The 15653-nt window shown below is 47.2% G+C and overlaps 1 protein-coding gene across 2 annotated transcripts in view; it reads left to right on the top strand.

Moving 5' to 3' along the window:
• The window catches only part of WDTC1 (WD and tetratricopeptide repeats 1), a 28733-nt gene extending 14145 nt beyond the window's left edge, over positions 1-14588 (top strand). For both annotated transcript variants that reach the window (XM_090057262.1, XM_090057263.1), the window contains 10 exons: positions 736-918; positions 1251-1345; positions 2923-3038; positions 4302-4377; positions 6163-6259; positions 7390-7563; positions 8601-8836; positions 9449-9617; positions 10334-10526; positions 11333-14588. In XM_090057262.1, the coding sequence (XP_089913388.1) occupies positions 736-918; positions 1251-1345; positions 2923-3038; positions 4302-4377; positions 6163-6259; positions 7390-7563; positions 8601-8836; positions 9449-9617; positions 10334-10526; positions 11333-11530 (1537 nt within the window). In that variant the 3' untranslated portion in view covers positions 11531-14588. The remainder of the gene's footprint in view (positions 1-735; positions 919-1250; positions 1346-2922; positions 3039-4301; positions 4378-6162; positions 6260-7389; positions 7564-8600; positions 8837-9448; positions 9618-10333; positions 10527-11332) is intronic.
• The last annotated feature ends 1065 nt before the right edge of the window (positions 14589-15653 follow it).

Raw genomic sequence — 15653 nt, 5'->3', positions numbered from 1 at the left:
TCAGTTAAATGATGAAGGAAAACACTGGATCACCCCTTAATTACTGATTCTTATTGCTGCTTTTGACCTTTATGTAATTCTTACTGGCTTCGAAACATCATAGCAATATCAGACCAGGGCTCCATCATGCTTGGTGTTATACGTAGGTCTAGTAGGAGACAATCCCTACGTGAAAGAACTTACTTTTAATCACTCTTGGCAAAAATAACAGCAGTTCAACTTTAAGTAAAGGATATTATTGCATAAATATGAAAAACGAAAGGTGAGATGCATGTCCCGTGTGATTTGTGCTCTTGAATCATCAAAGAGACTAAAATGACTAAAGATAGTGCCCTCAGAGAATCTGTTCCAGGGTTCATGCTAGATCTGATGCACATGAGATCAAGACTTGGCATTCCTTTTGGTGCTAACTAAAATCCCCATGCGAAATAGACTTGTTAAGAATGATGATTATCCAGATGTTGAGGTGTAGTGCATTAAATCCAGTGTCCCATACCTTGGGATACAAGATGAAAATAACCATTATGTAGTAGAGGCCCTTAGGAAAAGTCCCTTTTCTCTTCCTCTTTGCACGATACAGACCTTTTATAAAAACTAGGCTACTGTCTAGCAGTAATAAGATTGTGTTGTGCAAATTCTTCTCTTGCTCTGCATGGAGAGAAGCTTCATACTGTTACTGTCATGGTTCTCTACTACCGCCATGGCTTACTTAAATCTGTCTTTTACTTTTTGTAGACAGTATGATTTGCGAGAGAACAGCAAACGCTCTGAAGTCCTGATAGACCTAACTGAATACTGTGGGCAGCTGGTGGAGGCCAAATGCCTCACTGTCAACCCCCAGGATAACAATTACCTAGCGGTGGGCGCTAGTGGGCCTTTCGTGCGGCTGTATGACATACGCATGATCCACAACCACAGGTAACAGTGACCATCACTTATAGGACCTTCTTGACAGAGAAGTGAGTAACACAAGATCTGAAAGAGGCCTTGCATAGTGGGAAGGGAGCAGCAAGAGGAGCTGGTGGTGATCCAACTCAGCTGTGCAATGGTACTAAGTCTTCTTCCCTCCCAGCATCCTTTAGACATGGCTAAGTGCAACTTCCTGGCACTCTTGAGGTTGCTTGGGACAGGTTTGTAGTTGCACAAGTGTTTAATCTATGACTATGTCCTTATGAGAAGTCTCTCTCCAGACAGGCTGAAGCCTGGCAGTTGTACATTGTAATGATAAAACTTCTCTTTTTTCTGGTCAGAAAAAGCATGAAGCAGAGTCCCTCGGCTGGAGTGCACACATTCTGTGATCGGCAGAAACCCCTCCCTGACGGTGCGGCCCAGTACTACGTAGCAGGTATTGCTGCTGCTCCAACATGCCTGTTTCAAGCTGGTGCCTAAGAGCTGTAGTCAGGGTCTAGGTTCCTAGTGTGCTGGGCAGCATGTATGCAATGCCAGCCAAGCAGTCCCTGCTTGACAGGGCAGACATCCTGTGGCATGTAGCTCCAGGTAGCACTGGCTCTTGAGTAATGAAAAGTGGAACTGGCCCTGCTTTTCTGCCTTGCACAGTCATAAAGTACAGACATGCAAATGAATGAACATGGGGAAGGACCAGATACCACCTCCTCTCTTGCCTTTTAGGCTCTAAATTCATACCTGATATGGAAAGTTAATGACCTTTTATTACTGCTGGATGCTGAACCAGCTGTAATGAATGAGCTGCTCTTGCTCTTCTGCCACAGCTTAGTTGGCACCTTGTTGGGGCCTCCTTGGAGAATCAAGGATTGAATAAGCTGTAGACTTTAAACCAGGGGCAGGCAATTATTTTGGGTGGAGGGCCGCTTACTGAGTTTTGGCAAGCCATCGAGGGCCACGTGACAGGCAGCCTGGGGAAGATAAATATTAATTTTCTCAATTTTTTAGGGGCCCTGCAAGTTAGATAGAATGGCTTGGTGGGCCGCATCTGGCCCACGGGCCACATTTTGCCCACCCCTGCTTTAAACCCTCCTCTAGAGAGACCCCTGCCAGGACCTTGCTTGAAATACTTGTAGCACAACACCCTTGTGCTCTCCCTATCCTGTGGAGAAGCAGGGCTTTTGTTTCTAGGGCTGTCAGCATGGTTTCCTTCATCTCTGCTCATCATTCAGTGCATTTAAAAGCACTTAATATGTGCAAGTTAGAACTGCTGTGCTCACAGACTGAATATTCCTAGGCAGACTAGAGAGAGGCTTCTCTAAAGAGCTTTTTTTCTAAAGTCCCACTGTGGGATCTCTCAGTCTCTTTGGCCGTTCAGTACTGCATAGTAGGAAGTCAGTGTTAGGCTGTGCCCTAGCGAGTCTGGCAGGGACACACTGGAGTGTTGAAAATGAGGTATTCATATGGACCCTTCCACGAATTGGTTAGTTCTACAATTCTAGTGAGTGCCACGAAGCCCCAGTTCTGGTGATTTTTGTTGAAATCGTGTTCTACTGTTTTTGGGCTTGAGCTGATCTGCAAACATGAGTCTTAGAGGTCTGGTTCCTCCACACATAAGCATAGCCATGCCAAAGAGGTTTTAAAAAGACATGAAAAGACAGTTATGCAAGTTTTAGAACAAGTTTCCCGACATGGGCCAGATCCAGTCCTCAGTGCCATGCCTTCCTGTTGGAAGGGCTTCTCACAGGGCCTGATCCTGGTAGGCAAGGGCGGCAGAGGGTGAGGCTCGATCCTGGTGAGCCTGCGTGGTGAAAAGATTGAACACCACTGGCTTGGAGCACTTCAGGAACTGGGAAGTCATCCTAGGCTCTGTGACGGTATAAAATGGCTTAGAATGTGACTGCATTTCATGTGCGTGCTCCTCCCAGCAGTCTCCCATAAACCATAATGGCCAGGGTGAAACAGGCTATTGATGGTTACAAGTTAAAGTACCTTATACTGGGGCTCTCTTCTCTTCAGGACATCTTCCAGTGAAACTACCCGACTACAACAATCGCCTGAGAGTTCTAGTAGCCACATATGTCACCTTCAGTCCTGATGGCACGGAGCTGTTGGTTAACATGGGAGGGGAGCAGGTAGGTTGTGACCTGAAGTCTAGGTATGAGCTTCACCTGCAGGTTTTATTAGCTGGGGTCACTGAAGCCTGACTTAAACTCTGCAGAGCAGCGTCAGTGTGCCAGGCTGTTTGCAACCTATGTTTTATAGTGCAGTATGAATAGGGTGGTTCTCCAGACCAGATTCATTTTTTAATTCTTAGAAATGACCTTCTTTCCCTTGGAGGTAGATGGAGTGTTCAGTCTGAGTAGTATTTCATAGTGGCTTTGCAGATGAATTTTTCTCCCATCCAGAAGAGATGTAAATCTTTCCTGACCTGAGTGACCCACTTTGGCAATCTTCCCTAAAATCTACAGTGAAACACTAAACCAGTTCTGCAGTAGAGTCTGGAGGATGAGTGGTGCAAGTAGAGACTGTGGCTTTCACTGAGAGTATTTAAGTTTTCTTTTCAAGAATTGGGTGACATTCTTGGGTCCTCTGTAAAACCTATTATTAATCTCTTCCTGTTGCAAATCAACACCTGCAGAAATAGGGTTGGGTTAGATTCCAGTGAAACAAGAAAATCCTGCTGATGGTATTAACTAGTGAGGATTAAGGTGGGACTTGCCTTTTGGGCAGGGTATTCCAAATAGGGCTTTTTGCATGTTTCTCAGCACCTGTGTTTATTTTGGTCTTGGACACATGCTGTTGGGTTAGATGGATCATGGGTCTGATCTGGGTTGGCAGCTCATGTGGCAGTGCATTTTTATTTCAGGGCTTCATGGGACTGAATTCTGGGCTGCTCCGCAGGAAGAAAGTCTTGGCATTTGTTTATAGATAGTTTGCCTCACTTGTGACTCGTTTGCCTCCTTTCCCCAGTGATGAATGTTTATGATTGTCACATATCCATAGACAAGTGATTCAGTGCCTTGTTTGCATAAGCTGTTGTATTATAGAATGATTCAGATATTATCCTATTATAGCTGGAGCCTCTTTTAGTTTTGCTAACCAGTCAGTCTCCAGTTAATTCTTGCTGTATTTACTTGCCATTGATTCAGTAGAACAAGCTTCCCATGTCTTAGCACAGTTCTCTCTGAAGCTGTATTTTCTAGTCACAATGCTGGATACTGCTTTCTGTTTGTCTTCATGTGTGTGTTAAACATTTTACCAAACTTTGAAAATGACAGAAGGCAAAATTCTGAGCAATACGGGAGTGTGATGCCTTGTTCATTATTATAGTTCTTGCATCAGAGTGTCCATGAACTCTTCTGCCCTCTTTTTCATGGTTTCCCATTGCCTTCTAGGTCTACTTATTTGACCTGACTTACAAGCAACGGCCATACACGTTTCTCCTGCCAAAGAAGTGCCATACTTCAGTGGGTAAGTGCGAGTCTGCAAGGGAAGGGGGAGCCAGGCATAACCAAGTTATACACTCTGACACCTTCCAGCATGAAATCTGATCTGGGCTGGACCAGAAAACTGAATTGGGGCAGGGAGTAGCCTGGCTATTTCTGCAGTGTGACTTGTACATTTGGTCCAAAAGCCATTCACAGAGCAAGTATGCAGAAGTAACTGAAATGCCAAGAGGTGGGGGTGAGGGGTGAAGGACAGCCTTAAAAACTGTGCCTAAGAATAAAGTTGGCAGGTCTATCCTCTTCCACTACTGGAAATCCACTAGTCTTTAGCACTGTGAAGGCCTTGGGGCTGTATTCTCACTTCATGGCAATACCTTCGGTTGGGCTGGGCCTCTAAGAGTGCATTTGGACTTTCTTTTAATCCAAGGTGACAGAATGGGTCCCAAGCAAAGGTGGATTGGTGAATCAAAGAGCCCTGTTCTCTTTTCTCTTCCCTCCCCAAAAGTACCTTAATCAGCTGAGTTATAGTACCTGGAGAGTCCACAGCTTCAATGGCAGGACATGGAGGGGAGATGGTCTCAATCCTTAACTTCTTCCCACCCACTGCTGTAGTTGCAGCAAAATGACAGGAACAGATTCTGGGCAGAGCCTGCACTATTTCAGGCTGTCCGGCAGAGGGCACATGTACACTTACGTTGCACCATTAGTGGGTGTCTCCACACCAAACCTTTCAGCAGCTCCAGGGAGGATGTAGAGCCCTCCCAACCCTCTCACCTGCCTGGCATGTCCTGAGTGGCTGCTTATCTGTTATATTCAGTTCACTCTTCTTTTGTTAACCATTGGTTTCTGCTCCTGTGTGCAACTGAACTACTTGGAAGCTGGCTTAGGAACAAAAAAAAAAAAAAAAGACAATTGGAAGCCAGCTCATGATATTTTCAACCCAAGTGAGTATTCTGGATAAGCTAATGAAGGAGGTGTGCAGAGAGGAGTGTGGGACTGGGAGCCAGGAGTTTTGGGTTCTAGCCCCACTTTAGACATCATCTGTCTTTTGGTCTGTCACATCCTCCCTGAGTTTGCCAACCTCTAGTAAGGACATGACAGTACTTGCCCCTCGTTTGTGTTCCAGGCACAGTTTTGTAGATATGAAAATGAGAAGCTCTGTAGAAGGGGCAAGCATTGTGGGTGCTATTGGCCTTCAAAGGTTTAATGGAGATAAGGGCTTTTTATCTTGCTTATTCAAAAGTAACGAAGAGCAAAGATCGCTTGCTTGCAATGCTGATTTAATCTCCAAATACCTTGCTTCTCCTTCTTGCTCAGCCCCTACCTTCATCAGGTCCATGATATTTTTCTCAATTATTGTTTTCCAGGCACCTATAAAACCTAAGATGATCCTAAGGGTTATAGCTTGAAAAGCCACCCTTCTGTCTGAAACAGCAGTCTTTTAAAACATTTGTGGTCTAGTACTCAAAGGCAGATATGGTAGATTGTTTATGCCCAAGTCCAGCTTGTTGAAGGTGGCTTCCATATGAGCTTCATCTTGTCCTCTATTATGTGAGGAGACGGCTTTAAGTGCATCCAACTTTTTTCCTTTCAAGTTCTGGTGTGAGGGAACTTGTAGTGCTTACATACCTGGTATCTGAGCTATTCCTCCCTAATTTATGTGCTTAGAGGTGGAAAGACTTCTCTTTTGAAGCCTGTGGAATTGTAGCTGCTTAGCTGTGGTCTGAATCTGGATTGGGGAGATCTGTCTGGCCTGTCATCTGGTTTCCCTCTTAACTTTGGTGTGTGTGTGTTGTTTGCACCCTTTCAGAAGTGCAGAATGGCAAAACATCAACCAACGGAGTGTCAAACGGCATCCATCTCCACAGCAATGGATTCCGGCTGTCTGAGGGACGAGCCCATGTCAGGTAAGTAGATATACTTGTCTGGGTGAGAGCTCTGTGCCCTGTCCTCTTGTTTAGATCTGAAGCTGCTGTGTTGAATGTGATTCCATTTAACTCACTCACTTAGTGACTGCTCCGGGTATTTCACTTGGGGGTTTGCTCATCTGTTAGCTGTTAGGGGTCTTCAGGAGCCTGATGGGGGAGATCCTGTTGGTAGAGATCTTCTTACTTGTTTGCTGGTAAAATTCTTTGCTGGTAAAATTGATACCTGGCCTTAAGCCTAGACACTGAACTCCTGTGCTTATCCACAGCTGGTCTCCGCTCCTTGACCTGAAGAGGGTGGTTTGTGGTTGGTGAAAGATTGTCGCCGGGTCCCCTTGTCCCTCTGTTGGCAAAAGGGCTCGGTTGTAATGTGGGTCCCTATTTGCTGCATGCTTGAACTAATGCCACCAGAATAGCTGCATGCACTCCTCTGCAGCCACTAGTTGGTAATGGCATTTGATTCAGTACTGTCTTGGGGATGAATACAAAGGTCTTTCTTGTTCCCAGCTATTCGCTCTGCTTTCCTCCTTCCTACTTTGATTTTTAAGGACTACCTGGAATTGGAGAAGCAGAGGCAAACTTGAAGTTTAAGACCTTCATCTGTGCCTTAAAATGCTGGTTTATCAGATGTCTTTGACATATCAAAAATCATATGAATGAGCTTTGTGGACATCTCAAAGAGAGCTCTTGCATGCCTGAATGTAAATTTAAACCAATAGCACTATCTACACTACTCACTGCCACGAGATACTAGATCCAAAGGTGTTAGTAGAACTCAAAGGATTTAGTGGCTCCATATGGATAATTAAAGCACTCACTGTTAAATGAGTATTAGCAATCGTCTTTGAGTTCCAAGGCATAAGCCATCTCTTAGTTCATGGGCTTATAAAGAAAGTCCCCTAAGGGCAAGTTACCCAACTTATAAGAGCTGCTTGTACTTTCCTGTGGCACATCTGGTAAAAATCAATGCCAGAAACAGGAGAATATGGACTCTGGATGTGATCTGGAGTATCAGGTTTTCAGTAGTCTGGTCTGGTTAAATATTTGCCTCTGATTTGGTTAAATCCCCCCCCCCGGGAAGATCCTGACTCCACTGTTCCTTATGTCCGCAGCCCTCAGATGGAGCTGCCTCCATATCTGGAAAGGATTAAGCAGCAAGCAAATGAGGCCTTTGCCTGCCAGCAGTGGACTCAAGCCATCCAGCTGTACAGCAAAGCTGTTCAGAAGGCACCCAACAATGCCATGTTGTATGGGAACAGAGCTGCAGCCTACATGAAGCGCAAGTGGTAAGTGAACTGGACCTTTCTGCAGGAGGCTGTGGAGCTGTGCACCAAAGGGCTTGGTGCACTAAGCAGTGCTGAGGCTTAAGTTCCAGGCTCCAGAAAGAGAGGTATAACCTACATATATTATCATGATCTTGGTGCCCTCTCTTGACCATTCAGGGTGCAGAGATGTTGTGCCTGGTGTGTGAAATCAGTAGAAGAGCCATGAAACTGAGTACTCTGCACCTGTGCACGTGTTCAAAGCCTGGTGCCAACAGTCTAGGCTCTGGCTCTTCTGCTCAAGAGGGTTAAGATATTTCTTGTGTCATTCACTTAATCTTTGCATCTGATATTTAAATCTGCAAGGAAGACAGGGTGGCTTTGCCTGGTGTTTTAAGAGTAGTTTTGTCAAGAATGTCTGACACACTCCAGAGCCCATCAGTTCTCCCTGTCAAACTCAAGGGTATATATAACAGGTTGTCACTGAGAACAGGAAGAATTGCCACATTATGGGATCAGGACTTATAGGGAATATAAAATTGCAGTGGTTCTGTGATCCCTTGTTAGTTGTTTGTTTTTGATCCCTGGACAGTGAAACATGCTGCTACTTACTTGGCCACACAGGGGTACTCTTGAGCTACTGTCTGTGGGGAATGGAAGCTGTGTTCTGTTCTAGGGCCTTGGTCTAAAGCCCTGCTGCTTTGAGGAGGGGCTGCTGTTGGTTAGCCAGGAGTCTGCACCTGTAATGTTTGCTCTGTAGGATGTAGCCTGGTAGCTCAAAGCATGGGGCTTCCTATATGCAATACCTTGACAGGGGAGTGAGCAGGTGGCCAGGCCTTTGGACAGGCGATGGTCCTGTACTGTGTCAGTCAGTAAACTTGGTTCACTTGGTGGCTGGGATGGAAGTAGGCAAGTGGTATTGGTGCTAATGAGCAAGTGGGAAGCCTTTTCTACTTCCCCAGTCTCCCCACATGAAAATCCCCAGATAGCTCCCGGACTGGGAGTGGCTGGTGGATGCGTAGGCCTTGTCCACTTCCAGGATGTGTTCATCTTTTCTGCAGGGATGGTGATCATTATGACGCTTTAAGAGACTGCTTGAAGGCCATCTCCCTGAACCCCTGCCACCTGAAGGCCCACTTCCGTCTTGCCCGCTGCCTTTTCGAACTGAAGTACGTGGCGGAAGCACTGGAGTGTCTGGATGACTTTAAAGGGAAGTTCCCGGAACAGGCACATAGCAGCGCTTGTGATGCCCTTGACCGAGACATCAACGCAGCCCTCTTCTCTAAAAGCGATAACGGTGGGTGCCAGTGCTCAGCATAGTCCTTGTATTGTCTTTGGATGTTAATGTAACCCAAGGAAGCATGTCCCCCTGGAATTATAGCTCCCTAAAGTAAGGCTTGTTAGATGCTATCAGTTATATGCCCAGAGAATGATTTGATCTTCTAACTGAAAGTTGCCTTTGTAATTGATGCTTTCAAGGACCAGTCCTGCTATTTTTTTTTTTAACCGACAGCTGATCTCTGAGAGATGTGGGTCCCCAAATGTGTCATGCTCTGTCTTTTTTGCTGCAGCTGCTCCTTAAGTATGGAAAGTTCTCCTCCCTTTCTTTTTGAACTAGGCTAAGTGCTCCAGTTGTGATATCATATCTACTGTGGGAGCCATTGAGCTGAAAGGTAGCCATTTTCTTGTTTTTGGATTGCACGGGAGCTCTAGGGTTGGCCCTGCTGGAAGGGACTTGAAGTAGGTTGGTGGAACGGTGTAGAGAAAGGGCACATGGTAAGCCCTGTTCCCTATGTAAACCACCAGGTAGAACTGGCAGCTGAGTAGTCTCTTGCATGCACAACCCTTTCTCTCCAAAGCATGATGTGTAAAGAGGGGAAATTTTTCTTTCTCTTCACTGGTGTTCCAGCTGAAGACAAGAAAGGGAGTGGCCCAATCCGGCTGCGAGCAACTGGCCGCAAAGATTCCATTTCGGAAGATGAGATGGTGCTGAGGGAGCGCAGCTACGACTATAAATACCGGTACTGTGGCCACTGCAACACCACCACGGATATCAAAGAGGCCAACTTCTTTGGCAGGTATGTTGTCATCGCACGTCTGGACAGTACGCCAGAGCTTTGCCATTGACTGGATGTGTCGTGATGCACAGCCTCTCTCTCTGCCTTCAGGGTTGTGAGAGGAAACCCAACCACAAATCAGAAGTATTAGTGATGTGACTACCGCTGTCAGTACAACTAGAAGCCACCTCTGTGTTTCTCTAGAGTCACAGGTTAAATGACACACAAGCATAGAGATTTTTTTCTTTTTTCTTCTGGTAACAATCTTTTCAGTGTGCCTGTTTGTATGAATTAGAAAGAGGGGGAAAGAAGGCAGAAAGCCACCTCTTTGTCCATATCTAGAAATAGCCAGTTGTGAAGCTGGAGGTGCATAGGTTTCTGATGTTCATTATTCAGTAGTGAGGTATAAGATACTGGCAGGCCGTTTAAATGATCAGTGAAACCCCAGCTGGATTTGAGAGGTCTGTCAAAAGCGAACTTTCTGAACTACAGTTTTGTATGCGCATGAGGATAAGTTGGCAAAGGGCTGGCTTTCCTACCGAGGGACAGCCAGCTCCCATCCTCATTCTGTGATCTGTAGCAAAGGGTCCTTCTATCCCATATGACTTCCATGACCCTTAGTGCTTTGGATGCGGTTTAATTGTCCAGAACGCTGGCCCACACCTTTTGGCAAAGCTGTGACTGCTAGCTTCTTCACCTCTGCTCTGCTCTCTGTATCTGTGTTCTCTCCACCCTAGCAATGCACAGTACATCGTCAGTGGCTCGGATGATGGCTCCTTCTTCATCTGGGAGAAAGACACTACCAACCTTGTGCGAGTGCTGCAAGGGGATGAGTCGATTGTGAACTGCCTGCAGCCTCACCCAAGCTACTGCTTCTTGGCAACCAGTGGCATCGATCCAGTCGTACGGCTTTGGAATCCCAGGCCAGAGGTAAGAGCATCTGTAAAGAGAGAAATACTCACCAGTGGGCTTGGGGACTCTGTGCCAGGTGGTAGACTGCCTCTTTGCAACCAGACTGCAAAGACTGATTTACAGGGAGCAGGGAAAACTAGCTGTGTTGGAAAGAGATTCCTGGGTTTTACCACTGGGTTGATCACTCCTGTCCTGCTCATGGAACGAGGGGATGCTTATGGAACGCTTAGAGGAACACTGGGCATCCTGAGTGAACCTGGGTAGCACAAGAGGAAAACTGTGTCTGCACAGGACAGCACTTCTGACACTGCCCAAGCATGTGTTTGCAAATGCCATCCTGTGAGCTGTGGATGTGGCTGCAGTTAATCTCCCATCCCTATCTCAGTGAGGACTTTCACACCTGAACTGTGCTTCTGAGTCGCTGTACAGTGCAGAGCTCTCCTGCATGCCAAAGCTGAGCAGAGATGGCTAGACTCTGAATTCCCCTACAGGTGGCAGGAGCTGGGCCATCAAGCCATTACGTCCACCTCTGTCCTACATGCTGGAGAATGTCTGTTTATTCTAAATGCTGTCCTCTCGGTGTGGCTGCCTGTGTGGTTTAGGTCTACGCTGCTGGGTTGTAATGGGGTTAGACCTGCTAGGTACCAGATACAGCCTGTGGCATTAAACAGGATTTGACTTGACTCTGTTTTTACATCAGGTATCCTGAGCTCCAGAGGGCAGCAGTAGGAATTATACCCGCTATCCTGGAGTATTTGTTAGCATGAGTCAAAGGTCGTCTCATGGCACAGTCTTCCTCATGCAGTCTCCTTTTTCATTTGCAGAGCGAAACCCTCAATGGCCGCGTGGTGGAAGACATGGAAGGTGCCTCCCAAGCTAACCAGAGACGAATGAATGCAGATCCCTTGGAGGTGATGTTGCTGAACATGGGCTACCGGATCACAGGACTGACTAGTAGCGGGACTGGAGGCTCAGATGATGAAGACAGCTCGGAGGGGCAAGTCCAGTGCCGGCCCAGCTAAAACAGACCTGCCTCTCCTTCCTCTAATTGCTTTGTTGAACGGGAACCCCGTTTCCTTGGTTCTGAACTTTCTCTGATGAACGGCTGCACTGTTTCACACTATGCACAGAGTAGGACAAGCTGACAGGGGCAGGAGTGGCTTTCTTGTTAAATTACCACCACCTCTCCCCGCTCCCCCCTGTCACACTACTGAGCAGCATGGCAATGCAGTCTGGGTTCGCCTGTAGTGGAATTTAGTCCCTGTAAGGATGTTTTGAGTTGTCTGTGAGCAGTGTAAGCTGGTGACCTTCTCTGACGCTGCTGTATGGCTTGGCGGAAGGGGCATCGCCTCCGTTCATGCATTTGCAGAGGGGATGTTAAACTGCTAAATAAAACGTAAACCTAGGGCAGGGATTACAGAATGATTTTACTGCAGCGATCTTGGTTTCTGATGCTTGGCTTAGCTGCTCTGCTGCCAGCTTGGCTCCTGGGCCCAGGTTCAGGGCTGGTGGTCATAGAAAGTCCATCTGGCCCACTGAACACCTCAAGGGGACTTTTCTCTGGCCACTGGCTCTAACACGATTGCTGAAAGTGACTATATTGGTTAGGGTTTGGCCACCACTTGTCTGTCTTTTGGGCATCTCCTCTAGCTGATGCATAAATGGAGACACTGAATACATGCAGTTGAATGGAGGAGGAACCTCTTTCCTAGCACAAGTATTGATGTCCTCTGTGACTTGTGACCCCATGAAGAAAGATGGTGGTAACAAAAGGAGATGGGGGCGTGAGGTTTTAAGGCTGGGATAACTGGCGTGACTGAAGCTACCAAGGGAAGGTGGCTGATAACAGCACTTCCATCTCTTCCACCCATGCTGCTGCTAGCCCTGTTTTACCTTCCCCTCTCCTAGCCCCCTCCTTGCTCTACAATTGAGTGTGGCTGCCATGCACCCATCCCAGCTGGCATTTGAGCTTTTAGAGGCTGGCATTTTTAGTGCAGTTGACTGCTCTGGATTTCATCAGCTGAGGTGATTTCTCTTCCTGATGGATGTGACCTCCTTCCTGTACAAGCTGTGGAGGAAGTCCTTGCAGTGGGTCAGTGGTCCTCTCAGGAACTGCTCTTCTTTCTCCTTACTCATGCTGGCTTCAAAGCCAGGACCACAACTTTTTTTTTTTTTAATGCAGCACTGTACTTCCACTCTTCCCAAGTAACTTTCAGCCTGTTTTCTCCTCTCACACTTGCCAAGCATTAAATATATCAAATAGATCTAACACAGCTGTGCTACAGCCCAAGTTAAGGAGTTTTTTTCTGACTATCAACTAAGACCAAAGAGCCTTTGGAGATCTTACTATCTTTCTGCACTGTCTTTTTCTTCCTCCCGAAGACTTAAACGTGCTGACGCTGGTCTCCAGGGCACAGGGTGTGTGTATGTGTGCGTGTGTATGGGCGTGCTATATTAGGGCTGTTCTTCCACACGGTGGAGTCCCTGGTCTTCCCATACCTGCGTTGGAAGGACGAGTACCCACTCTTCCTTCTCTGGCTGCTCAGTGCTGCCAGGTGTTGGTGGGAGAGTTGGCTTTGTGTTAGCTGATCAAAATGACTGGCTTCCCCTCAACTTTTGTACACACCACTTTACCTGCTTTCTGTACAGCAAGGATGAGCCACAAAGGACCTAACAAGGTCCATGTCCCATTGTAATATGGTGCAGCAGACCTCTGACAAGCAGTGCTCCATCTTCCACCAGCTGTGATTTGATGGGGAGGGGGGGGCTTCGTGGGAACATCTTGCCTCTCAAAGGTAGCCAGCGTCTGCTCTGTTTTCTGTGGATGGGGGGCCCAGGGCTAATGTGCTCCTGGATCTTTGGCAACATGCCGGACAGCTGAGCAGAGACTGGCTTCCAAGGTACTTTTACAGACCCTCAGCAGCAGATCTTTGTTTCTCAGGTCCAGCAAACTTGCCCCATGTCTTTTTTTCCCCTACCCAGGCAACTTGCCTGGGTCAAGCCAGCCCTTAGCTGGTAGGGGTCCTAGCATCCTCTCCCATTCTAGCCTGTTTGGAGTTAACATCCTTGCAATGCAGTCCATGTCGCTCATGACTTAGCTGAGCCCATTCACTTGTGTCCAGGCTACTCCCCCAGCAGCGCGGCAGCAGTCCCAGGCGCTCGGTGTTCTTAACCCAGTGGCAGCAGGAAATGGTTTTCACTTGTGTGGGTTTCTTATTTTTATTTGAAGTGGCCTGTGTTTGTGTTTGGGGTTCTTTGTTTGCTGAAGGCTTCCTGGATGCATCTGTCTGTCTCCCTTCCCTCTCCCACTTTATGCTAGGCAATGCCTTTTAGGCTTTGGGTTTTTGGGGGTTTTTTTTAACTCTCAAATAGGCTGAGAATGGAGGCTTTGAACAGAACAGAACCCCTGGCTCCTTGGGAGATGTCGCTTCCCTTTGAGCTTATGCTGTGACAGCTATTTTTACTCTAGCAAGACAGAGCAGCTCTCCTACCTGCCAGCTGCAGCACAAAGCTACGAGAGCAGTGGATTGCCTTTTAAAAAAAAAAAAAAAATGGCTGCTTTGTTTAAAAAGAGAAATATTAGTCAGATTGAAGAGGGGAAGTCCCTCTGGCTCTTGCCCCTCCTTCCCGTCATTTTTTGGGGGCAGGTTGTCTGCTTTCATTGCTTGTTAATGAGGAACTCCTATTTATTGGTGAAGAAAAAACATGCTGGGGAAGAGATGTAGCTTTATTTACTTACCTCTGCTGTTTTCTTCTACCCCCTCCTCTGGAGAAGCCCCTTTTTTCGCTTTTTTTTTTTTGGTTAACTCTTTCTAACCCAGGATATGCAGAGATGCCTCCTTTTATTTTTGTATTGTAGCAGTGGAGATCTCCTTGAGGAAACTCTGAGATTCTTTTGGATGTTGCAAAGACCATTGCTCCTAGCTTACCAGTGTTAAAGATGATGGTGTCTCAAACTGCCCCTGCAATTGTAGAGGTAACACACAAGCCTTACTGTCCTTGTAAGAAGGAGCAGAATATTTCTGTTTCTCTGGTCCCTGGAAGAGAAAGGGTTAAGCAATTAAACAATTCTTTGTTTTAGTTCTCTTTTGTCATTTGTTCGGGGGACTGGGCAGGCCGTGCTGGAGACCAACGCAAGAGGGATTGCACATGGAGACAGGGATGGAAGTGGGGAGGTCCGAAGGCTTGTCTTGGAGGTTGACTGCTGAAAACCAAGCTCCTTGGGGTGCTGCAGCTTGAGAGACTGGGGGTAGCTGGCTATGCTGGAGAGCCTCTGGTGGCTTGTCCTGACTCGCTAAAAGGTCTGCATCTTTCTAACTGGAGGCATTAGGCAGGTTTGGGAGAGGGGTGGATCTGTATGTGGTCATTTGAGCTCATGCTAAATCCAGGGAGGAGGTTGGGGGAGGCTGTAGTATCAAGTACCAGGAAGCTGAGCGTCGCAGAATCGCCCTATTGTTTTCTCCCATGAAGGATGTGGATCTCTTCCTAGTGATCAAACAGTCCATCCTTGGCCTGTTACCTCTTCTCGCATGGCCTCTTGCATCTGAAATAAGCAGTGCAGGGCACACCTTGACTGAGGTGGTGGAGGCAGCCTTCGTGTCACTGCCTGCTGTCTTCCACAGGCCTTGCCATTTAAAAGGTTTGCATCCAGTGCATTATATTGGGCACAGAGCTCAAAGTGGCAAATGCCTCCTTCTGCAGGAGATTCAGATTTGCTCTCCCCTCTGTCCTTCCCCTGTGACAGGCCAGATGCTCTTTTGCCAAACCACAGGCTCTAAATGACTGGAGTTGGCATTTCCCTTTTGACAGTGGGCTAAGTTACCTGGAATGCTTTGGAGCCTGACAGGACTCTGGGGGACGGCACCTAGTTACCCCTGCAGCTTTTAGCACATCGGAGCTGCTTTGCAACCACCTCCACCTCTGCAACACAGCCGAGAACGGACAGTGCAATTGCCAGCTTTGTGCACTGCCTGAAGCAAAGGCCTTTGCAGAGGTTTAGGACCTATTGATTTCCTGCTCGCTGCCCAAGCTGACGCTGCAGGCAGCCTGAAACGTCCCTGACAACCGCTTCAGCTTTGCTTGGACAAAGCAGCAATGGCTCAGCCGCCTACTGAACACCAGGGTTTCTGGTCCTTGGAGATGGAA

Source organism: Crocodylus siamensis, chromosome 7 (genome assembly GCF_052110815.1).
Source record: "Crocodylus siamensis isolate JL-2025a chromosome 7, ASM5211081v1, whole genome shotgun sequence".
NCBI lineage: Eukaryota > Metazoa > Chordata > Crocodylia > Crocodylidae > Crocodylus > Crocodylus siamensis.
This window is presented reverse-complemented; position numbering and strand designations above follow the sequence as displayed.